This window comes from Copadichromis virginalis, linkage group LG15 (genome assembly GCF_057382275.1).
Source record: "Copadichromis virginalis isolate Kocher_CV1m ecotype Utaka linkage group LG15, C_Virginalis_male_GT1.1, whole genome shotgun sequence".
NCBI classification, from domain to species: domain Eukaryota; kingdom Metazoa; phylum Chordata; class Actinopteri; order Cichliformes; family Cichlidae; genus Copadichromis; species Copadichromis virginalis.
Genome location: NC_140632.1, coordinates 27,121,972 through 27,147,993, shown reverse-complemented (window position 1 = coordinate 27,147,993; position 26,022 = coordinate 27,121,972). Strand labels below are relative to the sequence as shown.

General features: G+C 46.6%; 2 protein-coding genes across 3 annotated transcripts; one reads left to right on the top strand and one right to left on the bottom strand.

Annotated features, from left to right (window-relative positions):
- Positions 1-2,812: 2,812 nt before the first annotated feature.
- zbtb25 (zinc finger and BTB domain containing 25) lies at positions 2,813-11,592 on the bottom strand. The gene is made up of 3 exons (XM_085432779.1): positions 11,371-11,592; positions 8,347-8,527; positions 2,813-7,235 (listed from the first exon to the last, which is right to left on the bottom strand). The coding sequence occupies exons 2-3, from the start codon at positions 8,517-8,519 to the stop codon at positions 6,053-6,055; spliced, it is 1,356 nt and encodes a 451-aa protein (XP_085288905.1). The 5' UTR covers positions 8,520-8,527; positions 11,371-11,592; the 3' UTR covers positions 2,813-6,052.
- A 90-nt stretch (positions 11,593-11,682) lies between these two features.
- Positions 11,683-23,544, top strand: zbtb1 (zinc finger and BTB domain containing 1). 2 transcript variants are annotated; one of them, XM_085432763.1, is made up of 3 exons: positions 11,683-12,132; positions 12,621-12,833; positions 19,141-23,544. In XM_085432763.1, the coding sequence occupies exon 3, from the start codon at positions 19,145-19,147 to the stop codon at positions 21,158-21,160; it is 2,016 nt and encodes a 671-aa protein (XP_085288889.1). In that variant the 5' UTR covers positions 11,683-12,132; positions 12,621-12,833; positions 19,141-19,144; the 3' UTR covers positions 21,161-23,544. The 2 variants fall into 2 exon arrangements, with proteins under 2 accessions (XP_085288889.1, XP_085288890.1); XM_085432764.1 differs by lacking the exons at positions 11,683-12,132; positions 12,621-12,833 and adding an exon at positions 12,894-13,411.
- The last annotated feature ends 2,478 nt before the right edge of the window (positions 23,545-26,022 follow it).

Below are 26,022 nucleotides of genomic sequence, written 5' to 3'. Positions count from 1 at the left end.
ACGGACGATGATGCAATTCTACACTGCAATCATCGAGTCCATCCTCACCTCCTCCATCACCGTGTGGTACGCTGGAGCCACTATCAGGGACAAACAGAGACTGCAGCGTGTTGTGCGCTCTGCTGAGAAGGTGATTGGCTGCAGACTCCCATCTCTGCAGGACCTGTACACCTCCAGGACACTGGGGCGTGCAGCTCGGATCTCAGCTGACTCTTCTCACCCTGGACACAATCTGTTTGACTTGCTCCCCTCAGGCAGGAGGCTCCGGTCCATTCGCACCAGAACCTCTCGCCATAAGAACAGTTTCTTCCCCTCTGCTGTTGGACACATGAACAATAACCGTATGACTGTTCCCACCACTAACACATGACCCTACGCTGTGTTCACTGCATCATTCCATGTTTGCACTGATCACCACCTGCATTCATGTATATATCGATCTACTTAGCACTTTTAATTCTTATTCTTATTTTTATTTTTATATCTATTTAAGCGTTTATGACAGTATGTTTGCACTAAGCACTGCAGCAATTTCCTAATGTTGTAAACCTGCTCAACATTTGGCAATAAAACCCTTTCTGATTCTGAAGTTCCAGTCAGCTGATCACTCTTCAATAACCTGCTGCCTCCAAAATAAACTTCCTCTTCCTCTAATGGAAACCACCTGCTGGCTGATGACATCATCAGGCATGCAGTGATGATATCATCAGGCAGGTATGAACATGAAAGAACATGATGAATGAACAGATGAGTTCTCACCTGGGTGCTTCCTGCTGATCGGATCTGTTTCTCTCGGATTCATCAGGAAACACCGAGCACATCTCTCTCCTCGCTGCCACCAGCACTGTGCCTCCCCAACCACACTGATTGATGCTTTTTTCTTTTACACAAATTGCTTCTTTGATAAAGCGATGGTACGTGGGCGGGGGAGGGGGAAGGAAACAGAAGCTTTCGTGTCCTGTAATCAGGTTTGTGTCATCAGGAGGTCCAATCACCAAATAGCTCTGTATAACGATGCCTGCACGTGTTTGTCCATAGACACGGTGTCAGTAAAGTTTTCAATAAACACACAACTCTTAAACAGGTGAGTCATAGAAGCATCCTCCCTCAGTACCGGTGTCATGAATGAGGAAAGAGACCAATCAGTTTGTTTCAGGTTGTATGCATGACTCAGCCCTGCCTCTGCTGGACACCAGAGGAACTGCAGGTGTGGGGCTGCATCCTCTTCCCTAAAACCCCTTCTATAACATACGTGTTTCCTTCTACTTCTCCGAACATCTGCTGGACATTCAACACCGAAACACACGACTGTAGCAGCATGGCTGCTACACCTTACTGTAATCACATTACAGTTACTATTACTAGTGTGACACTGGTTCTTCAGGAATCTGAAACAGTATTAAAATAAAGGTTTAACAAAACACAAAGACTTGATGAAACGTGACTGCAGAGTAACATCACTGTCACATCCAGTTTCACTTAATGGCAGCAGAGTTTGACTCTTTAAACGTTTCAGTCAGCTGATGGTTTTAGAGCAGCATTACCATCACAATGGAAATGACAGAAACCATGGAGACCTGAACAACATCACACTTAAAAACATCCAAGGTGAGTTTCATCAGCTTTTTGTGATTTCAAACAGTTAAAATGCTTCTGGAGCTGTTTTCAAACTGCTTTATTTTGACAGGATGTACTGCTACTGAAGTACTTCCTGTTACAAACACGAATGTTCATCTGTGTTTGATGATGATGGGAAGAAAAGCTCAGCATTTTACCTGCAATTAGCAGTCTGCACTAATCCTGAACAAGACACTTTAATGAGGAACCTGCAGAGAGCACAAAGCCACACATCATATGAAACAGGAAATAACAATGAAAAGATGAACTGAAAGGAGAAATACTGAGTTTAAACATGAGGAGATGCTCACTTTGTTTAAGGGATTGATTGATTGATCAGCGTTTCAGTTGTGATTGATATCTAAGGCTCAGGTGAGAAGTCACCATCTCCAAACAGCCGCAGAGCGAAGTCATCGAGTCCATCAGCTGTTCAGACCCGTTTCAGTCACACTGTGGCACCGCATCATTGATCCTTGATCAGTTACTGATCTGCCACAAGCTCTCTGTAAGAATACATCCATCTGTTGCCAAGCAACAGCACGCTGACCAATCAGATCACCTGACAGGTGAGTGCCAAGAGACTGTCAGGAACCTTCATTCAGTCCTTCACTGAGGCAAAGTATTCTGCAAAACAGACTGCATCTTGTGTCGCCCTGACAGTAAGGAGTGTGATCAAATCTGTGGCATCACCTTTGACCCCGTAACGATGCGGACTGATGAAAAATCTATTTTTATTTTTAAAATCTCGAGTCAAAGCAGTTAAACTGGAGTCTGAATTTTCCCACAATGCCTCTCTGCTCACCTGGCTGCTAAGCTCTCTGTTGACTCCTGCAGGTCAGATTCTGGCAGGGCACAAAGAATGCTCTTCTGCAGACCAATCAGCAATCAATCAGTACGCAGCAAACTCAATAATCACCTCTGTGATAAACAGCTGATGTCACCAACAGGTTACTCTGGTTAATCAATAATCAATCTCAGTATTGGTTGATCGGTATTAGGGCTGGACTGAAAATCTGGTATACCGGGCATTTTCCCACTGTGCTGATGCATGTTTGGGCTGCTGCTAACTGCTAACAGCTGAAGTGTGTTGCATGCTGCGGTGCAACCCAGCAACATCCACGCCGAGCCGATTAAAACATGTTCCAAAATCAATAATAAAAAAGAATGAAAAGCACACACGAGAGCTTTGATCTGATTAGTGAAAAAAAACATTTATTTACAAAACTTTATTGTTGTATCCATGAAAAACAGATGCCGTTTACAAAAACATGTTGACACTGAACTTCCTGTTTGCTTTTTTACAGCAAAACACAGAAATAAGACGACGGCACGACAGTCACACACGATCAATAATCATCAACACCTTATCATCAATGAGCGCTGGTCACGTGACACCGAAAGGAACAGCAGAGACCACCAATTTCCCTCTGGCCGGTGGAAACTTTCAAAGTAAAAGGTTTACAATGGAATTGAGATCAACTCCTTTAAAATAAGAGGTTTAAAATGCAAGACTATTGCCCCCTTCACAATAAGAGGTTTAAAATGCAAGATTGGTGCTCCTTCAAAATAAGTTTAGAATAGTACATATTGATTTCTTCAAAATAAGAGGTTTAAAATACAAGATAGGACCACTGCAAAATGAAAAGATTCAAATGCAAAAGCGTACAATTCCTTCAAAAACTAAAAAATAAATAAATTAAATATAACATTTAAAATAATGTTTAAAATGAACAAACATCAAATCCTTCAAAATAAAAAGGTTTAAATGCAACAGAATGTCACTCCTTCAAAATAAATGTATTTCAAATGCACTAAACTATGACTCCTTCAAAATAAAATGTTTAGAACATATAGGAGCATAACCATTTCAAAATAAAATGTAAAAGTTAATAGGGCATTCCAACAAAATATTTCAAACACTGGCAGTAACTTTTTTAAAATAAAATTCAGATCGTGCTTTTTTGTTGGCTTTTGTTTTTTAGACTGTTAAAAGATTTTAGTTTTTCACAGTTTTATGATAAATATAAAAAAGATTGAATATTTTTAAAACTTTATTTAAAAATGTAAATAAAAAATGTGCCCCTGTGGGCGTAGGCTGGGAACCAGCGAGAGTCCTGACCCACAGATTGGGACATGTTTATTTTCCCACCTGTCCTTTCTGTCTTTTTTTGTGCTTGCCTTTGTTCGAGTCAGATGGAAGAAACTGTTGAATGGTCCTTTAAATGAAGTTAAACCATCAGCTGCTTTTTAATCCCAACTCCGTGTAAGAGCACCCTCAGTGTAATCCTCCCATCTGTGTGTGAGCGCCCGTTTAAGCTCACTTCTTCCTGATTGAACAGCTTCTGGAAGCCCGCTGAGGGGCAACACCTCAATCAGAGATTTTTCTACAGGGACTAATTTTTACCTCGGTAAAATGCAACATCTCACGCTGTAAGCTCTTTAGCAGAAACTAAAGAAAAGCAGAACAGAGGCAGGATGAAGTTAAGAGCTTTCGGATCTGCTCAATTTGGCAGAAAATGACTGACATTAGGTCGTGGCTTTGATCTGAACCGTTAGCTCTGCCTCTGTGTCTTTGGTGCTGCATACTGAGGTTAGTGGGTGTGAGCCGCTTCAGCGAAGAGGTCCAATAAAAACCTGGTTTAACCCTGGCTAATCTCAATGACAGGTCATCATTATTGAACCTGCAGAGGTCCGAGAACCCAGGTGGCTTCAGGTCATTTCTGCCAGTACGTTTCTGTAGCTGCTGCCTTCTTCTCCTTGTCCTGTTGACTGTTAGCTGGGTGTAAATTCACTGCACTGGCAGATATCCATTCAAACCTCTGAGGATGTCACTCCTTTTCAGGGTACTCGGGATCTTCTCAAAGCTCTGTGTAGCATTGGAAAACCTTCAGAAGCAAAATCTGAACGTTTCAAGCTCCTCCAAAGAGATCTGTTCGTCCTAACCAGGACACTGTCTTGTGTTTCCTGCATGTTCTGATCTGCATGTTTTTGTTGTATTCCATCTGATAACGTTTGTAACTCTGTGGTGATAAACTTTCTGCCGATGCTGAGGCACAGAGCGCACAGAGGTCGCCAACTTCCTGCAGAGTCAACCACTACAGACTTCATGTGGCCTTCAGATTAGAGACCTTTATGGAATGGGTTTCCATGGTGACCATTTGTATAATAAGCCTTACATCACAAAGGGCAATGAAGGCGTCACATGCAGTGGAGTAAAGCACAATGCCACTAAACTCTAGAGCAGTGAAGACATGTTCGCTGGAGTGACCAATCACGTTTCTCTATCTGGCACTCTAATGGATGAGTCTAGGTTCAGTGGTTACCGGGACAAATGTAAAGCTTGGTGGGGGGATTATGGTGTGAGTGTGCTTTTCAGGACTTGGACTCTGCCCCTTAGTTCTATTGAAGTAACTCTTATTAGTCATATGCAGAGGAGTGAATACGTTTAACAGTACAGTGTTATTTACTGAAGTCTGCACTGTAGTTTTGTTTCTTTGTGGACAACACTAAAAGGACAGAAACAAGAAGCCTCGTACTCTCTTTCTGACGATGAACACTGACAAAAGACTAACTCAAACTTTACATGTAAGGTGTACGGCGCTTAGTCGTTATTTGTCACTGAGAGGGTTTACTGCTGTACATTTTAGTCCTAAACCTGTGTGGCAAGATGGAGGGAAAGAAAACGTGAGTAAAAGAATAAAACTGGAAGGAGAACTGACACGATTTCCACTGAAAGATCCAAAAACCAGGGGAAGATTATCCTGAATGTGACATCTGCCAGATTTAAATCCAGTTTTTGGTTTGGACCTGTTCTCATAACTTGTAGATTACACCTTGTACATACGACACTCTGACACCAAATGACAGAAATCTGAGTAGTTCGCTTTTTGTAGTTTGCACATGTCAGTGCATCCACAGAAAGGCTCTGACATCACAGATCGCTCTGACATCACAGTGCTCACTATCTCCTCTTCCTCACAGTCCTCTCAGACTCGGATGGGCTTCACTGTTGGCTGCTTTCAGGTTTAGAGTCTCTGGCAGCTCAATTTCAGAGAAGGAAATACAAAGCAGTGACATGAATGACAGGAAGTGACATTAGTCAAAGTACTGATGTATCATTAATCTCTGATTAATCTGCTGATTAATCAACGAATCATGTAATCAGAGTCCAGAAACTTGTTCAACATGCACAAATCAGCAAATGTTTCAAACCGGAGAAACAGTTCCCAATCAATTAATTATTAATCATCAATCAGTCAGGTTTTGCCGACGTTTCTGAGCATCAAACAGTCCGACCTGCTGACCTCAGCACCTCATGATCACATCACTGGATTAAACACAGACACTCCCAAACAGGTACAGACCAAACACTCAGAACACCACCACCTGCGGAAATTACTATTCCGTCCAATCACATCCCTCATAACAGATGGCATCACTCAACCGGAACGCCGTCCACACTCTCCTGGGAGATCTCAGAGTCCAGGGAGTAGCAGGAGCTGCCATTGTCCTGAGTGTCCCTGTTGGGCTCCTCAGAGAGAGCTATGGGGGTGCCCACTGAAGCTCCACCCCCAGCCCCTCCCCCAGGCTCAGCAGCACTGTCGCAGAAGTGGGCGGAGGCCTGGAAGAGCTGGCTGCAGAGGCGATTGTAGCGGTGGTAGCGGGACGGCTTGCCTGTGTGGGTGTACATGTGCTCCTGCAGCTGGCTCTTGTGGGAGAAGCGTAGGCTGCAGACGGCGCAGGCAATCTTACGTTTGCGTGAGTGCAGGGAGGGAGCAGGGCTACTCCCCCCTCCTCCACTCCCACCACCTCCTCGGCTCCGCCTCAGCTCAGCAGCCAGCTGGTTGGCTAGCGCCTGGCTCTGTCTCAGAGCTTCCTCCAAACATCCTGCATCCAGCTGCTCCTGGGTTCCTGGAGGACCCTCCTCTAGGCCGGCTTCCAGGTCGCCACCCTGTGACAGCCCCTCCATGAGACGGGCGGGGTCGAGGGCGTGGCTGAATAGGTGCTCCCGCAGGCCCTCTGGGGAGGAGCAGCGCTCTCCACAGCGGGGACAGAGCAGCACTAGCGGCCGGTCTTTGAACAGGAGGCCCTGAATAGGACTGCTGTCCTGAATTGGAGACCCTGCACCTGGACCCTCCTCGCCGTCCTCCTCCTCCTCTAAGCGTTCCTGCTTGATATGGGTAGTTGAGATGTCAGAATCGTCTCCGGATGCCACAGAGCAACGTAGCGCTGAGGCCTGATGGTCCGATGATACCCCCTCCAGTCCGACAGCAAGGGACAGCTGGGAGTGAGACCGGGCCCCTCGGTCAGAGGACCGCCCATCCTCGGCCCCGCGGGACACCGTGGTGGTCTTGGGGACTCCGGGTCCCTCCTTGCTGGCCAGCTGGGAAGAGATCTGAATGCCATAGAGGTTGGACATGCGGACCACGTTGTTAGCAGTCTCAGCAGCACCCTCACCAGTTTTGCGGCACAGCTGGTAGGCGTGAAGGAACTTAATGCCCTCCTGCAGCCGGCTCTGGTCCACCGGCTGTTTGGGACACATACCGGTGTACATGATGTGCAACAGGTAGCTGAAGACGTCCGGCTGGATGTCCGTGGGCTGGATCTTTATACACTCGCTGGGGACACAGAGAGACATGAGGTCAGCACCTCGGAAAAAAACAGCATGTGAATCCTGATGTTTTGGATCGATGTTCTCCTGAAGGTTTGGACCAAAGTTTTGTTCCTCTATTCTGGCTTACAGGATCCAGATCCTGAAATTTGTTCTCTGGAATAAAGGAACAAACACCGGTACAAGCCTTCGGGCAGGCACGCCGTCCACACTCTCCTGTGTTTAAGACATTATTCTAGTCTTAAACACATTTAGGGCTGATCAATCATTATTGAATTTTTATTACCATTTGATTGCTTCTTAAAAATTATGAAAAAAAAAATTGGGATAAAACATTAAATTTCATTCATTGTTTTTTTGGTGTGTTACAAATCAAACACACCACTGTTCACCTAAAAGGTAAGGCCAAATAAAGGGTCCTCACATGTCCTCACAGTGCATCTGTTTGTAGCTGACAGCTAGCCACTTTTTGACCAGTCAAGCTCCAAGTTTGTAGTTAACGCTAACATTCGGTTTGGTTGTGGAGAGCAAATCCAATCCTGAGCTGTCTTTCTCATGGCTAATCTTAGCTAACACTAACATGCCTGCTGACAACTAGTAAAATCCTGTCTTTAATGGATAAGGTTGGCCAGTTTGTCCAAATTCCCAAGGCTGATCTATTTGCAGCTGCATGGTTTCAGACAAGCAAACCCTCTTTGGGTTCATGCCGCACTGCTAACTCACAGCTAGGTGGCTAACAGCAGGTCATCTGGTAACGTTTTCATGACAGGATCGACGCAGAGACTGTCACCGGCTGGTTAGTGAAGTCCTTTTCATCACTGCCGTCACGATGACAGCAAGCGGCAGATCTGACTGAAGAACGTACGTTTAGTACACCCCAGATAATCCTCCTCTCTGACCTGGAACCCAACACGGTTGAGGAAGCCAACAAATTTATCAGGACAAAGGATTCAAGGGTCAGAGGAGTCACCACCTGCTGGGCATTTAAAAGAATTCAGGTTCTCAGAAAACATGCCTATTTTTTATCCTACCTGCACTTGTGTGATGACCCAAAGCACAAGTGTATAACTAACTTCTACTCAGGTAAAGAGGTCACACGCCGCTGTCTCACCCCTCACCTGGACTGGTGGATGAAGATCATCTTGAAGTAGTTGGAGAAGGCAGCCAGCACAGCGCGGTGAGCTTTGAAGTAGACGTTTCCGATGGCGACGGTGCAGTCACACAGGAAACCAAATTCCCTCTGCACGTTGAGCTGCTGCAGCAGGAAGAGGCTGTGCGACGACACCTCCATGACACCGTCTGAAACACAAACCCGAGCCCATGAAGTTCACATTATGACCTCCATCATCACTGCTCACACACATACATTTAACATACAAACTTATTAATGTGCAACAGGATGGAGGATGTCTTGAAGAGGTTCAGAGAAGGTCAGAGGAACTTCACTGTGACCCTGAGCAGAGGATCCGCTGTGGTGATAGAAGATGAAATACAGTGGGGCAAAAAAGTATTTAGTCAGCCACCGATTGTGCAAGTTCCCCCACTTAAAATGATGACAGAGGTCAGTAATTTGCACCAGAGGTACACTTCAACTGTGAGAGACAGAATGTGAAAAAAAAATCCATGAATCCACATGGTAGGATTTGTAAAGAATATATTTGTAAATTAGGGTGGAAAATAAGTATTTGGTCACCTCAAACAAGGAAAATCTCTGGCTCTCACAGACCTGTAACGTCTTCTGTAAGAAGCTTTTCTGTCCCCCACTCGTTACCTGTATGAATGGCACCTGTTTGAACTCATCATCTGTATAAAAGACACCTGTCCACAGCCTCAAACAGTCAGACTCCAAACTCTGCCATGGCCAAGACCAAAGAGCTTTCGAAGGACACCAGGAAAAGTATTGTAGACCTGCACCAGACTGGGAAGAGTGAATCTACAATAGGCAAGCAGCTTGGTGTGAAAAAATCAACTGTGGGAGCAATCATCAGAAAATGGAAGACATACAACACCACTGATAATCTCCCACGCAAGATCTCATCCCGTGGGGTCAAAATGATCATGAGAACGGTGAGCAAAGATCCCAGAACCACACGGGGGGACCTGGTGAATGACCTGCAGAGAGCTGGGACCAAAGTAACAAAGGTCACCATCAGTAACACACTACAACGGCAGGGAATCAAATCCCGCAGTGCCAGACGTGTTCCGCTGCTGAAGCCAGTGCATGTCCAGGCCCGTCTGAAGTTTGCCAGAGAGCACATGGATGATACAGCAGAGGATTGTCATGTGGTCAGATGAAACCAAAGTAGAACTTTTTGGTATAAACTCAACTCGTCGTGTTTGGAGGAAGAAGAATACTGAGTTGCATCCCAAGAACACCATACCTACTGTGAAGCATGGGGGTGGAAACATCATGCTATGGGGCTGTTTTTCTGCCAAGGGGACAGGACGACTGATCCGTGTCAAGGACAGAATGAATGGGGCCATGTATCGTGAGATTTTGAGCCAAAACCTCCTTCCATCAGTGAGAACTTTGAAGATGAAACGAGGCTGGGTCTTCCAACATGACAATGATCCAAAACACACCGCCCGGGCAACAAAGGAGTGGCTCCGTAAGAAGCATTTGAAAGTCCTGGAGTGGCCTAGCCAGTCTCCAGACCTCAACCCCATAGAAAATCTGTGGCGGGAGTTGAAAGTCCGTGTTGCTCGGCGACAGCCCCAAAACATCACTGCTCTCGAGAAGATCTGCATGGAGGAATGGGCCAAAATACCAGCTGTGTGTGCAAACCTGGTAAAGACCTATAGTAAACGTTTGACCTCTGTTATTGCCAACAAAGGTTATGTTACAAAGTATTGAGTTGTATTTTTGTTATTGACCAAATACTTATTTTCCACCCTAATTTACGAATAAATTCTTTACAAATCCTACCATGTGGATTCATGGATTTTTTTTTTTCACATTCTGTCTCTCACAGTTGAAGTGTACCTCTGGTGCAAATTACTGACCTCTGTCATCATTTTAGGTGGGGGAACTTGCACAATCGGTGGCTGACTAAATACTTTTTTGCCCCACTGTATATATATCTGTGGTCGGTCAAGTCCATTGCTGCTGTGTTACCGATACTCCTGTTGCTTTAGCTCAGTAAGTACTTAATATCGAAGTGCTGAATAACGCCACAAGGTAGAGCCTTCCTGATTCTCGTGCACTGTTATTGGTCGATGTTGTAGAACAGAGCAGGGGTGCAGGTTCATTCACTAAAAGAGCTGATGAAGCTCCTCTGTTTGAGGGGGAGCCTCTTCTACCGTTCACTGCTGGAGCGTCTGGGGGACATCAGAGGAACTTCAGCTCCTACAGGGGCGCACGCGTGCCACTGTCTGGGTCCCTTGCACTTTGAAAATAGATAGGGGGCAGGGTTTAATAAGAATATTTTCTTCTTCCTGCTCCTTTTCACACATGGTTGTAGTGCTTTTTGATAGAAAGTGTGGTTGGTTTGTTTGAATTGTTGTACCAAGTGTGAAATAAATAAATAAATGAAATGAGAAAAAAAATCAACTTTAAGTAACTGTGTTGTCTTTAGTTGTGCTGACGTGGGAGTTTCCAATTTCATTGTACTATTGTACAAGGTATGAGTGTGCAATGACAATAAAGAGTTATTTTATCTTCAGCATCTCTCGCATACACACACGCATACACAGAAACACAAAAACACACACACAAGCACACAGACACACAAACACAGAGCAGTATAGCACATTAAGACCTGAAGAACTCTTAAGGTGTTGTTTAACCCTGTGACGTCACATTAAGTCCGTCAGGCTCACTTGGACACGCCACCTCTGACCTCAGCGAAGGTCACACCTGACACACACACACGCACTCATGCACGGGGAAGGGGCGGGTGTTCACATCGAACTGACCCGACCACACCGGAAACCGGACACCCGCGCGACCCAGTCACACACTAGCTCTGCGCGTGCACGTGCCGTCGCGCCCGCCACCGCGCAGCATCCTCCATCCTTCATCTCATTCATCACACGCACGTCCTCATCACCTCCGCGCACACGGGCGCGTGTTCACGCTCCCAACGCCCGGCAATCCCGTGTATGCGCGGATCCTGCACGCGCGCCGTTAATGAGCGCCTTACCGCAGAAACGAGCAGATCGTCTTCAGAATCGGCCGATTTGTTGCTGCAGAGGATCTCGCGACGAGCCGCGTCACCTCTCGCGAGAACATGGGTCAAATGGGGCAGTCACGTGAGCCGTCAGAAACGTTTGATGGCTGATCAGTAATTTAATAAACGCAGAGCAGGAAAGATGGCGTTATCGTGCCATCGATAATTTTCTGAGTATATCAGGAAAAAAAGTGAAACTGATCAGAGGCTGTCAGCCAGCAGCATAAGACCCCGACACCGTGCAGGGAGCACGATCACGTGACACAACACACACCGACACCGTGCAGCAGACAGACTCACAAACACGCTTCAGGTCTGCAGCTCAGGGACTGAACCCCATCATAATCTGTGTAATCTGAGACTCAGAGTACTCTCGGAGTGGGCCACTGTACCTCGGTTGGTGACTGAAGTAACTCATAACCTGTGTAAATATGTTTTCTTAGGCTGGTGTCCACTGAGCTGATCAGCAGTATTGATTATTACTGACCACAGCGGGTATGCTGTGAGGTGTGGTCCACATTCTTGGCAGTGAGTGGGACACGTTCCCAGTGGGTGCTGGGCTCCGCCTAGGCCGCCCTTTGTCACCGGTGATGGGCAGATTATCTGGGCGTTGCCAGCATCTTGTCTCTGCATTTTGCAGATGATGTGGTTCTGTTGGCATCATCAGGTGCTGCCTCCAGATAGCAGGCTACTTTGAAACAGACGGACTGGTGCTGCAGTGATGAGATCGTTCAGGTGAGATGTTGCTGCTTCTTCAGGCGGAGTCTCCTGCTCAGCTCAGAGTTAGACCTCCTTGCTGCTCTCTGACTGAATGTGGGTGGCGGGAGGCCTCAAGTAATCCTACAGGCGAGAGAGAAAACAAATAGATTATTCCGGTTATTATTTTCAAATTAAAAGCAGACTTTGTTTCCTGTGGTCGTTTTCAATGAAGACATAATTCTGACACTCTTTATTTAACTGTGAAAGGCCCCGTCCAAGCCAGAAATGTATATTTATTATTTAATGCCCACCTGTGAACTACTGCTTGATGCAGTTAAACATGTCCCACTGGGTTAAAGTTCTTATATATTTTATTATAACTTCAGTTTTTCATTTTACTTTTTTTTTTATTTTTTACTGTGCGACACATGTTGCGTTTCCGTAGTGTCAGCTGAGCTGCGCGAAGCATCAAAGCGGAAACGTATTTTTGAAACGTTAAAACTTTATTTAACTTTATTTTGAAGGGCCCCACTCTGACCGGAAGTTCCTTATTTGGACTTCCTCGCTATGTGCGGCTTGACGGCGCGGCGGGCTGTGCGGAAGTGCTTTCATCCTGCTGGAGGAGAAGAAGAAGAAGAGGCTGCTCCTTCGTCTCCACAGTAAACCATCCGCGGAGGACATTTCGGAGCCTGGGAATCCCACAGCAGCAGCCCCTTCGCCGGCCTCCGGGACCCACGGTGAGTGGACGGACCCGTGTCCGGGCTCGGGGCCGTCTGGGCGGCAGGCGGTGAAGGAAATGCTCGCGGCCTGCTCTCGGTGCTGAATGCGGGTGGCAGTGCGGGGGCGGCGGGGCTGTTTGCGGGAGAGAGCGCTCAGTAACCGCCCGGTTTTATTCGCATCACATCCGGTGGCTACTTTCAAAATATAAGTCGTAACGAATAGTTTTGAGCATTGAAGCAGCCGGAGGAGCTACGAGTTCACTGACGATCCTTCGGGGAGTGTCTGACTGTCACTGAGACGCGCTGTGATGCACGCGATAACCTGACGGTGGTCTCGTTCACCCCTTGTCACGCTTCGTGTTTTCATTTTGGAGGAGTGATCACAGGAACTTCCGGTGTGGACCACGCTAACAGGGGTTAGCTTGGAGCAGCTAATCTCAGCCGAGCTGTAATCTCCATTTTAGCTCGGCGGTGTGGCCAGCCTCTCCCTCCGGTCTCTCCACGGGCTCGCTCCCACCTCGGCGGCTCCTTCGCGGCCTGTCTGCCGGTGACTGACAGCCCGCACCGCGTGCCTGCGGGCCCGGCGGGCACTAACAGTAAGCAGGATGAGGGCTCTTATTTGAGTGGTTTTTACAGTGGAGTCTGGTGACAGAGGCCAAAATTATTTCATCCACTCTTCACAGTGATCACATTATTATCTTTATTGATTACTGATCAGTAGAGTAGGTTTCTGAACTGTGACCTTTAATCTCACAAAGCTCAAACACACCTGACAGCAGACACATCAGATATGAACCTAGACTGTCACGTGTCGGCTGATAAAATGAGCCCTGAGACCTTCCTGTGAGCAGCAACCAGCTGATCAGAGTGCAAACGACTTGTCCATGACTTGTTCTGGTAATAACACGATTAAGGCACTCATCTTAGTAAAAACTCGTGAAAAACTGCATATCACAATGACCTGAAAGGGGGAAAAAAACAATGTGTCACCATTTACAATCATAAACTCTGAGCTGGGCTGTGATTAGAAACTGATGATTTAATCAGCCTGAACGTTTTAAGGCATTCTTAAAATCCATATCTGCATATTTCTGGAAAAGTGTGATGGTGATGATGATGATGACGTTTATGATGGGATATAAAAAGGTCGTTCTGCAATTTAATGTAACTGCAGCAGCTGCACGACGCCATCACATCAAACTGAGACTGGGGCTGGGGGCAAAGTCCTGCTTTCCCACTGTGTGACCTCATCACAAGTCACTCCACTGCTGGCTCTTACTGTCACATGGTGTGTAGCTAGCGGTGTCTGGGGAATCATGTGGAGGTGCGTTCTATGTCTCCACCTTTAGCAGGATCAGGTTTTGTTGGAGGAGCTCAGTTTTGGCTTTAAATCAGCGGGACCGTCCTGAACTCACATGAACTGATCTGATGTCACGTCATGTGATCAAAGAGCCAAACCATTTCAGAATAAAACGCCATCCTGAGCCTCATCTGAGAGGCGGAACTCACTTTGGAAATCAGTCACCTGACCGTCTGCAATGGAGTCATGCTTTTCGGTCATCAATTCATATTCTGCTGGAACATGTTGGCTCGTTGATCTCACATGATGACCTCACTTCCTGTAGTCATGTGTAGGGGTGGACTATATCATACCGTTCACGGTAATACCGGTGTAATGTTGGGCAACGATAAGAAAATGAAATATCCCGATAGAATATGGGCAAAACGCGCATGCGCAGTGCCTTTGTTTACATACGCACATGGCGTCGACGCAGAATGAGAAGAGCGAAAGTGGATTGTTGAATGAAACGGATGAACCAGAATTGGTTTGTAAAAATGCTGCAACTTCAGTGGTGTGGAACTGGTTTGGCTTTCGTCCGTCAGATATACAACAAAACACTATTTTTGGTAGCGCATGCTAACGGGCTGTCTTTATTATTGGAAAATACGGCACCCTTAAAATCAATCCTTTGATTTTTCTGAAAATCGACAGCGCCCCTTATAATCCCGTGTGCCTTATGTATGAATTCTGGTTGTGTTTACTGACCTGGAAACGATTTTATGTGGTACACGGCGCTCGAAAATCTGTCAAATGTTTCAGTACGACTTTGCTAAGCTACGAAGCCGCACCGCTTGATGGATTGTCGGAGCATTACGGCTATCGTAGGCAGGAGCCTCGCGGAGTGATACGTACTGTGCTTCAACATAATGTTACCGTATTGTGTGTGTGTGTGTGTGTGTAACCTCTTTTTAAGTTTTGTGGATATTATACATGGTTATGCTGAGGATATGTCAGCCAATTTCCACTGGAAATGCCTTTTGTAGGGCTGCTCGATTATGGCAAAAATGATAATCACGATTATTTTCACTGAAATTGAGATCACGATTATTTGACGATATTTATTTAACCCTTTAAGACCTACTATAGAACCAAGTCCACCAGAGCTTATATTATTTTTTTACATGCTGTAGTGCCATTTGTGGGAGCATTTCAAGTTGCTATACATCAATACAACTGTTATAGCCCATATTTTAATAATATGTATGCATTAAGTCCATAGTAATTACATAAATTGCAAAAAAGTGCAATAAACTACAAAAAAATTGAAAATCGCTTTTGTTTTGTTTACATATATTTCTACTTGGAGAAATTTAAGAGGTTTATCCCTCAAAACTTTAAATACAATAAAGTTGCAAAAAATAGTTTCCCACCACAGGAAATTTATTTTGAGTGTCTTCATAGTTTTATTTTAGAGATACAGCAATTTTTATATACTGCAGGAAAAACAAAAAACAATCCTATGATGCAAATTTGCAAAGAAAACAGCAGGTGCATCATTTCACTGTGGGAAGTGTTACGAACAGCTGATAGGAACGGCAAAGCGTGTTTCTGGAATATTATGTTTTTGTTGCTGCAAGCGCTTTTTATGCAATTTTTGCAAAGCTATATGTGGAACGAAACCGTGACCGAGGACAAGCTGATGGCATCAGATGTAAGTACAACTCCTCCGGTTTCATATGCAAAACAAATTATTGCGCTAGCTTACACGGTTCAGGTTCTACAGGGATTTAAAAATAATTACGCAAAACGGAGCATGCAGCTCTGACCGGCTTTAAAGGGTTAACAATGACTTTAAAAAAATAATATAAAATAGTGTGCAACACCACTGAAGTTTTTTTTTTTTTTAAACTCTCTTTTCAACCAACGGCAGTCACTCTCCAAATAACTTCTGCTTAGCTTTCCGAGCTTCCCTCGGGTCCTCTTAATCAGCGGTCTCCAACCTTTTTTGCGCCACGGACCAGTTTATGCCCGACAATATTTTCACGGACCGGCCTTTAAGGTGTCGCGGATAAATGAGGGAGGGGCTAATAATCGGCTCAGTCATTTTTAATGATCGTTGAAAGCCCAGATCGTAATCGTGATTAAAATTCGATTAATTGAGCAGCCCTAGCCTTTTGGTTAAACTGTCAGCAAGGAATTTGCATTTGCACTGTTAATTTTTTATATAACTTTAATGCACATAAAAACAGCTGCTTGTTTAAGTGAAAATACATTGATGTTTTTTTTTTTTTTGCACTAATAAAGTTGAGGAGTTGTAAAGTGTTTTGTCTAGTGTCAATTATATCGTCAGTTATATCGTTATCAGTTATATCGTTATATATCGTGATAAATATTTTTGGTCATATCGTCCTGTTCTAGTCGTGTCAGTTTGCATGGCCACCACCGACATCCAGAGGACCGCTGAGTGTTCTTGCCTTGCTGTCGCAGTGAAGCATGATTCATGCATCTATTAGGCGCTCTGCAGCCTAATAGATGCAGAGCTCGGAGATGCAGGGCACTAGTTGGCGCTGGAAATTTTGTCTGCCAGTCAATTTGCTTGAATCAGGAATTGTGTGAGGCAGAACAAGTTGGAAACAGCTGCACTGATCACGGTCATCATGGGCTGCGTCAATGTGTAGTTGCATTTGTCAGGATTCGTCACGTTATGGCGTAGATTTAACGCAGAAACACGTGACTGGTGGTGGTCAGCTGGCACTAAATGTTTAAAAATCTGGAAGAGGCGAGTCTTCTGATTGCACCTGAGGCAGGTGAGCTCCTGCACAGCTGGTTTTATGTTGTTCTGCTGCTATGGCTTTCAGGACTCTCTCACTCACACACACACACACACACACGTACAGTGATGCTACTTCGCCACTGATCTCTTATCTGGCGCGATGCTCTGAGGCACTCTGGGATCAGCTGACACATTCTAGCTGGTCACAAGTGTACTCTGTGTGAGCTTTACCTGTGAGCACAGCCAGGTGAACCGCCAGTGGAACTGGGGAGGGAAGGCAGCTCAGTACACACAGACGGGACGACATCGCTGAAAATAAAAACGCGTCAAAGTTTTAAGCGAATCACTGTTCAGCTCAGGTGACGGGAGAAAACATCTTCCTCTGATTACACCCCATTTTGACACAAGAAGTGACACCTTTTGATGGGTTTCAGTGTCTCCAAGCAGCAGCGGGGCAGGGGGGGTCAGGCAGTGAAGGTACATGTCTAACAAAAAGCTCCAGTTCTGAAGAACAGGACCGGGTTCACTTCACAGTACAGAAAACCGCATGCGACCGGTTTTCTCCTGCAGCACAGGAACCTGTTTTTAGCTCCGCCCACATCTGGAACTGCTGCAGATGTTATTGGCGTATACCCGCCGATGAGGGCTCGGGTAACCAGTGAGCAGAGAGCATTCTCAGAGAGCGGTTTGGCCCAGATGTGCCCTGCATCTGCAGTTTCCTCTGAGTCCAACTTAAAGATCCAGATTTGTCGGGTGTGTCGGGCACATCTGGCTCACAGTTTACTGTAACCTGGTCCACAGGACATCTGCTGTGAACTCTCCAGGTGTTGGTGGGGTCAGGGTGGACCTTTTATTTAGGCAGTAACTTGGGGTGTGTACAGGTATACTTGTCCTGCAATAGGGCTGCCACGATTAGTCGACTAGTCACGATTACGTCGACTTCAAAATCGTCGACGACTGATTTAATAGTCGACGCGTCGTTTGAAGCTTTGTAAGATCACAAAAGACGCAGGAATAAGTAGCAGGATTTAAGAGTGTAATAACGGAATGAAACAGAAGATGGCAGCACTGCATGTACAAGGATGCCAGCTGCCCTTAAACCCCGAAGAAGAAGAAGCTCTGTCCCAGAATTCATAGCGCCCAGCTCAGTTTCCAACAATGGCGGCAGCTAGTTAGCTTTAATATTACTCTTATTATTCTTTCTGAGTCACAAAATAAACGTTTAACATATTTTCAGGCAAGAATGTAGCTGTGTAAACCTCAAATATCTGCTCAGTTTATCAAGACACCACATATTTTCAAAAGCGCTCTGACGTTTTCGGAGACGTCTGTTACCCACTAGCTCGATAGCTAACCGGGGGCAAGGCTAACTAGCCGTGAGAACACCGGACTCCCGGCCGTCACTTAGATAACTTTAAAATGTTATTGTTTGGCTTTTTTTAGTATTTTATTTGTTCCTGAGTAAATCGGTTTGGCTGAGATTAAAGTTATAGTTTTTACACAGCTGAATAAACATCAAACAGACAGCTGATTATCAGAAGTGTGAGATGCTCCAGAATTTACTCCGGTGTCCTGTTATATTTTAGATAGCAAGGAGTTTATTAAACTTCACCGAAACAATCTGCAAGTTTAATTAAAATTTAATAAACTACCATCTTGTCTTTATTTTTAGTTAGCACACACCTTAAACACTTAAAGCTGTAAGCTAATGATAGTTATATAAGAGCAGATGCTGCTGGTGCAACCTACAGCTTGTAGGTTTTACGTCCAATGGGTGATGATCTGATTAGTCGACTAATCGCAAAAATAATCGGTGACTAGTCGACTATCAGAATAATCGTTTGTGGCAGCCCTATCCTGCAATACAAACACATCTGTCACATAACAGGGTAGGTGTGTGTGTGAGGGGGGGGTGTCACTTACGGTGAGAATAGCCAACGGGAGGTGAAGCATCCTCCCCCACAGTGAGTTTAGAAAGGTGAGAAGTAGACCTGCCATCGTGTGTGTGTGTGTGTGCGCGTGCATGTTAAATCTGAGCAGTGTGTTCTTGAGAAGGAAATACTGATTCATCACTGCAGTGCTGTAAGTGAAGCTGGGAGCTGATCTGAGCGTGCTCGGTGTGTGAACTTGTGGCTCTAATTAAAGTCAGAGTTGCTGATGAATCATATCAGGCCCGACTGTCCCGTGCCGGCTCACACGTTATGAAAGTCGACCGCAGACGACCTTGCTGCCTCATAAATTCTGACTCTGTCTTCCTCTGTTGTCCACAGGGCGATGGCAAGGCCGAGCCACAGCGATCACGTCCTCCAGCAACTCAACAACCAGCGCGAGTGGGGCTTCCTGTGCGACTGCCTCATCGCCATCGGCGACATCTACTTCCGGGCTCACAAGGCGGTGCTGGCGGCCTGCAGCTCCTACTTCAGGATGATGTTCATCCGGGACCAGCAGGGAGCGGGCCGCCTGGACCTGAGCAACATGCAGATCAGTGCCGAGTGCTTCGACCTCATCCTGCAGCTCATGTACCTCGGGCGCATCGTTGTGGGCAGTTACGAGTTTGAGGAGCTGAAAGCGTCCATGGCATATCTGCAGATGTACTACATCCCTGACTCGCTGGAGGACCTGAGGGACATCAGGAGCTCCAACATCACGCCGTCCTCCTCTGCCTCCTCATCCAGCTCCTCCGTCGGGCCTGCTGGCGGGAAGATGATGTTTGGCGTGCGCATGTACGAACAGCAGCGGCCCGCCGCACCTGAAGGGGAGCGTCTGCCGAAGGCCGTCAGTAGCAGCACGGGGCGTCCGGCTGTTCCTGCTGTTCCTGCTGTTCCTGCTGCAGTTGGCAGGCCAGCCACGACTGAAGAGGCAGCAACCGCTCCTCTGATTGTGGCGGCGCCAGTTTTAGACGGAGCAGGCGAGCAACCATGTGACCTGAGGAAGCGGTCAGGTGGTAGGAGTTCAACTCTGAAGGACCGCCCTAGGTTCGGTCGCACATACACTTGCGACGACTGTGGCTTCGTGTTCAGCTGCGAGAAGCTTCTAATCGAGCATATCCTCACATGTACCAACCGCAAAGCCTTCCACCCACCCCGAGGCAACACTGAGGGTGACAACGACTCAAGTAAAGCAGAGAGCTCCGCCTCAGAGAGCGTGGAGGAACACCGGGTCGTCTGTAAAGGTGAGGACGACTGGCCTGAGGCCAAGACTGCCCGGTCAGTCCTAGGCGGACCAGACGGCGAGCCTGGGTCCACCAGGAGCATCAAGACCGAACCAGAAGAGAGCATGTTCCCTGAGATCGAGGTGGTCCGTGTTGGCGAGCATGCCGCCAGAGATTTTAGTGCACGCTTCGGTGATGCAGCGCTGAGGGAGAAAACGCAATCGGACCCCGAGCCCGGTGTCTCCGGTTTGGAAAACAGCAGCGAGCCTTTCGAAGGCAATGATTCCGGCATCCCCGTCAAACTCCAGAAGGTCAAAGACGAGAAGCAGGACGCTGACGGCACGCCCTGCGAGGTGTGTGGCGCTCTGTTATTGGAGGAGGACAAGTCCGCGCACTATCTGTCCAACCACATGGGGCATATATGTGCCTGCGGCAGGTGCGGCCAGGTGTTGATCAAAGGCCGGCAGCTGCAGGAGCATGCCGAGCGCTGCGGTGAATCCCATGGAGCTGAGTCGGACTCCCATGGCGAGGATGAGGCGTCCCTGCTGGAGGAGCCGCATGGGATGGAGGAGGGGCTGCTGGAGGCAGCCGACCTGGCGTGTCCGCACTGCGGCCTGCTGTTCCAGAACGAGAGCCTGGCGTTGGAGCACGCTCTATCCTGCCACGACCAGGAGCTGTTTCGGCCCACCATGCTGGAGGAAGGCGGCGAGCCCGATCACCGCCGCAAACACTTCTGCAGCATCTGTGGCAAAGGCTTCTACCAGCGCTGCCACCTGCGCGAGCACTACACTGTCCACACCAAGGAGAAGCAGTTCACCTGCCAGACCTGTGGCAAGCAGTTCCTGCGCGAGCGCCAACTCCGCCTCCACACTGACATGCATAAAGGAATGGCGCGCTACGTGTGCCCCGTGTGTGACCAGGGGACCTTCCTCAAACACGACCACGTGCGTCACATGATCTCCCACCTGTCAGCCGGGGAAACCATCTGCCAGGTGTGCTTCCAGATCTTCCCGGGTGGCGAACAGCTGGAGAAGCACATGGATGTCCACCTGTACATCTGTGGCGTGTGCGGTGAGAAGTTCCGCCTGCGCAAAGACATGCGGAGCCACTATAACTCCAAACACACCAAGAGACTATAACAGCGCTGCTGCCATGTCCACGAGTCTGTTACTAAGAAGCCATAAATGTGAGAACAAAGAATGCACTTGAACACCAAAAAGACTGAACTGCACTTTGAAGCCGTACGCAAACTAACCGGGTGTCACACTGCGAGCTGCGGGTCCAGCCGCGCCTTAGTGACTTCTGTCCGCTTGAGGCTTTGCGCAACAGGAAGCTGGTGGGTTGGTAGATACCTGAGGACAGGAAGCCTCGTGTTAGAGCTGATTCTGAATAAATAGCAAACAGCATGCTGCCTAGAAACCGACTGCTATTTGTCCATACATGGAGAGCGGGAGGTGGGCGGTGGCACACAGGCTCCACCCACTGCCTGCCTCTCTCCATGATGACGGTGTAGTCACCGTGCGTGACAGGAAGCTTCTGTCTGCCATATTGGAGCTGAACTTGGTGGCGAGAGAGGCAGACCTTTTCTGGAGGGAGGAGGAAAGCTGTTTAGAGCACAAACAGTTGTTTTATCCTTCAATTCAATTCAATTGAACTTTATTTTACGCAAACCTACGGCACACAGTCACAACAGCAGTCGCCTCGTGGGGCTCTGTGAGATTAACCCTTGACAAAATTAAAGGCCAAAATGAGCTGCACAATGAATTACACGCCAGGAAACAGATTACAAATAACTGAACCCATCGTAAAATCTGATTGGTCGCCCAGAGCTCACGTTTCCTGTTGTTCTTTTTTTTAAATGTTTAAACACGAGCTGAAACTCAAAACTGCCCTTGCGTGATTTTCAGAGCAACGAGGCGCCATGTTGCCTTAAATTCCGACTCGCAGAGTGCACGGTTCAAATCGCGGCCTCAGACTGATGTGGTCATGTGGCCTTCTCTGAGCTTTAATCACATTTCAGGTCCAAAAGTAATCCACAGAAACCCACCAATCAGACGACCCCTATGAACTCACGCTTTAGCGACATTTCTGGCTGATTCAAAACCGTCAGGAGTTACTGAAACTGGCGCCGTCACAGGCCGGTGTGAGCTGCGGTGGTTCTGCAGCGCTCTGAGCTTCTGTTTTAAGACGTTACCTGAAACTGGCTGCAGGTCTAGACGCAGCTGCTCTGTTCTCTAAACAAACCATGAAGGTGACGTGCCGTCAGCTGGTGCCTGCACGACCAATCACGCTCTCAGCTGACGGCACTGATCGTTTTTATAGTTAAACATTATTTTTATTAAGTTATAATTGCATGTATGATATCTGACAGCTGTGATGGCCAATCAGCTGCTCGTATCAAAGAGCAGGAATCTCGCAGTCGCGTAGAGGAGGCACCACCCTCCACCCGTTACAGCTCAGGTCTGAACGAGTCGACCGTAGCATTTCCGTCCAATGGACCAAGTGGAGGACTTGCGGACCTTCATGGATCCTAGAGTTCAGGTTCAGCACGTACACGCTAAACTGACGTCATCACAACCTAAAAACGTTATAGTAACCGATTAAAATGAGTCCGTCGAAGCGCCGCCCACACCCACGGTTAGCGCTTGTGCTGCTCGCAGTGTGATCTCCAGAGGAAATACAAACTAGTATATCTGCTGAAACGGTACCCCTGTGACCTGCGTGGAGAGAAATTCCTGTTTGCAAGGGTGCGCTGCCTCACGCTTGGATGTTTCCCAGAATACTAAAGCCTGTTACGGCTTCCTCGCTCTGTCACCGTCCCACGCACTCTGTGATTGGTGCCTTTACTGTAACACTCCGTCCTTCCTGTCAAACTCACGGCGATGTGTGAGGGGCGGGCCGGCACGGAAGGTCACAAACCCCCCCTCAGACTGAACCGGCCAATGAAAAATCCAACAACTAAACACTAGAACCAGTCACCTCGACTCTTACCCTCAGAACTCCTGTGATGCCTTACAAGTCTCTCGAAGTGTTCGCTCGCCAGCAGTACGGGATCGGACTGGATCCAGCTGCTCAGAACCAACCAGTCGTTACAGGCTCGAGTAAATCAGACTATCAGAACCAATCAGAATGAGCTCCATGAAATGATTCTGCGGCTGCTTGGACAATCAGCCCTGCCCCCCTCATCATCTTCTTCTCGTCTGGCTCACAGTGAGACTGTTTCCTGTGGACTAAGACCTGAAACCAAACAAACTCCAGCTGAACTCAAACTAATTCAACTTTCACCTAATCAGCACTAACAGAAGTCAGGGACATGCCCCTTTAATGCCTCACCAGTTTAGACCAGTTTAAGCCGGCTCAGGTCGGACCGGGTGGATCTGACCAAGGTGGCGGGTCCACCTGGTTACCCCAGGTGTAAACGAATGTCGTCTTAAGTAAAGCTAGCGATGTCAGCTGTTTGTTCTTCTTCTTGCGTTGTTTTTCTGTTTGTGACCACGACTCTTAATAAACAGAGTGAACCTGAGTGTGGGTGGAGCCTCTGTTTCCATCCCACAGAGGATGAAGGCTCAGTGTTATTTACCAGCACCTCCTCCTCAAGCTGCAGCTTTATCTTTTCTCTGCTTCACGAAGTTTTTAATGTCAGGGCTGAGGGAGGATCAGCTCATTGATCAGCTGATGTTTGGACTGATGCTCACATTTTTCACAGAGATCACCTGTAGCTGTGTTCTAGCTTCTGTGGTTTCCTGACAGGATACCACAGAAGAAGCAGCTGTTATTGATTATTGGTTTGTTAACGGTGATCGTTTCTGACTGAAGGCCAGCGGGAAACGGGTCCAGTGTTGGTGTTTAAATGCTCCACATAAATGTTTTTCATTCACATGGGCTCTGAGATTCAGCTGACCTTTGACCTTCCTATCTGATTGGAATATAATCACAATTATTTTGAAGATTTTTATTGATGTTGATCATGCAACCTCAGTGCTTCCTGTTTCAAATTGAGTGTTTAGTGAGGCTTTTATTCTGAAATATTTCCAGGAAACTGCATCTCACTCAGAAATACTTGTTTTAATTTTTCTAAAGATTCTGAAGATGAGACATAAAAATAACATTTGATCAGAATGTCATCAACACAAGGCCGCAGATGTCCATCTCCACCGTCAGATCACCTTTGAATCTGAAAATGTTAAAACCAGACTTTTGTCTCTGTTTGGATTAAAATATCCACAAGAGGAGGGTCTGTAATGTTCCTCTGCAGCAGGGTGTCAAACTCCAGTCCTCAACATCAGCCTCACAGCTCCCTGTAGAGCACAGGTGTCAAACTTGAGGGCTGGTGTCCTGAAACTTTTTCATGTGTCCCTGCTGCAACACACCTGATTAAAATTAGGTTATTAGCAAGACTTGACTGCATGCTGAGGTGGCAATCCCCAACCTTACTCAAGTAAATTTAAATAAATGTAAGTTTTTGGGAAATTGTACTTCTAAAAGTACTTTTGTTGCACCATGTTCATTCACTTATGAGCTGCTGTAACATGAATCAAATGGCTGAGGCTATATCTACACTAGCCCGGATAAATTTGAAAACTGTGTTTTCTTTTGAAAACGCTCTGTGTCCACACTATCGTTTTCACGTTGTGCGTCCACATTGAAACGGCCGAAAATACCCTCCGCTATATTAGGCTACGTTCACACTGCAGGGCTTAATGCTCAATTCTGATTTTTTGATCAAATCCAATTTTTTTTTCTCTGCTTGTTCACACTACAAATACAATGTGACAGCAAACAAGCTCTAGTGTGAACCCTCAAAGCAGCCCGCATGCGCAAAAGAAGACATCACACACAACGCGCTTTGTTTAGACCCAGACCAAACAGTATTGTTTGACTGATGGCCCTTAATATAAAGACTTCGGACTTTATGTTTCCCAAATTTGCTTTAAGTTATAAAGTTATTTTGTTATTTACAAATGGCCTAATAATTATCCTTATTGCTGTTTTAGAGAGGAGCGGTGCTTCAAAGGATAGTTAGAAATGTCTGTCAGAATCTGCAGATAATACAGTACAAATAAAATGTTCCCATTTTCTGTACGTTTCACTAACATCTACACGGGATGACCAAGAAGCGTTCACGATGTCTTATCGGGTGCTTTTCAGGCGCTGATAATTGGCATCTGTCTTGTGTCAGTGACGTAAAAGACGGATTTAATGCGACATGACCATTCAAACAGCAGTCGCTTTCTAAAACATCAGATATGTATCGGATTCAGTACCACATACAAAAGTGACCCTGATCGGATTTAAAAATATCGGATTTGTGCTGTTCACACTGTCATAGCATGATCGGATATGGGTTGCATAGGGTCAAAAAAGTCAGATTTGATGCGCTTTCGCCTGCAGTGTGAACGTAGCCTAAGTTTAATTTAATTGGTCACATGACTGCATCACATGACTAAAATGTGTCATCGTTTTACCACAGTGTCACCACACTGTGATTCGCTGTCCACACTGCGACATGAAAACGGCATTTTCAAATATATCCGGTTTGGAAAGTGTTTTCAAAACACAGCGTTTTCCTTGACCAAAAATGAAGTCTCAGTGTGGACGGAAGGCCAAAACGAAGAGAAAAAGATGTGTTTTCAAACGAAAACGTATAAGTGTGGACATGGCCTGAATTGCCTCCTCAGCATGCAGTCAAGTTCTATAGTCTTGCTAATGACCTACCAATTTTAATTCTGGTATGTTGCAGCAGGGACACATTTAAAAGTTTCAGGACACTGGCCCTCGAGTTTGGCACCTGTTCTCTACAGGAAGCTGTGAGTCTGATGCTGCTAGTCACACTTTGTGAAAAACTGGTTCAGCGTCTGTCCACACGGGGGAGCTGCAGATGGACTGACAGACTGAAGATCTGCTTTGTGGGCTGGACCTCTTCAGACACCAGAATGAAAGCAGAACCTGCAATATGACTCACAACACCTCTCTGAGGTTTGACTGAGTCAAAAGAGTTTGT